General features: G+C 46.6%; 1 protein-coding gene across 1 annotated transcript; it reads left to right on the plus strand.

Moving 5' to 3' along the window:
• Positions 1–109: 109 nt before the first annotated feature.
• On the plus strand, positions 110–505 carry LOC106820554 (uncharacterized transporter MT2759-like; the record flags this gene model as incomplete). Its single annotated transcript, XM_014825063.1, has 1 exon — positions 110–505. A coding segment is annotated over exon 1 (396 nt), but the record flags the coding sequence as incomplete, so codon positions are not given.
• Between the last annotated feature and the right edge of the window lie 4 nt (positions 506–509).

Genomic DNA, 509 nt, shown 5'->3' on the forward strand with positions numbered 1-509 from the left:
AGTCGACGTAATATTTGGCCTGTCTCCAGTTTTATTTGCCGGCAGCCTATTTGTACTAACCTATCTACTAATCATTACAGAACGTTTAAACCGCGCCATTATCGCCATGATGGCAGCGGCGTTGATGATTGTCGGCGGTGTACTCACACAAGAGGCCGCAGTACAGGGCGTTGACTTTAATACCATCGGGTTACTAACTGGCATGATGATTATCGTTGGTATTACCCGCGATTCCGGTGTGTTTCAATATCTCGCCATCCGTTCAGCCAAAGTAGTTAAAGCTGACCCCTGGGGCATCCTAGTCATGCTAATGCTCGTCACTGCTTTATTGTCTGCGCTGCTTGATAACGTCACCACGGTATTATTGGTTGCACCCATCACATTATTGATTACCGACACGCTAAAAATCAGTGCCTACCCTTATCTATTTGCAGAAATTTTTGCATCCAATATCGGCGGCACCGCCACTTTAATCGGTGACCCACCGAACATCATGATCGGATCAGCAA

Source organism: Priapulus caudatus, unplaced genomic scaffold (assembly GCF_000485595.1).
Source record: "Priapulus caudatus unplaced genomic scaffold, Priapulus_caudatus-5.0.1 Scaffold22058, whole genome shotgun sequence".
NCBI classification, from domain to species: Eukaryota; Metazoa; Priapulida; class Priapulimorpha; order Priapulimorphida; family Priapulidae; genus Priapulus; species Priapulus caudatus.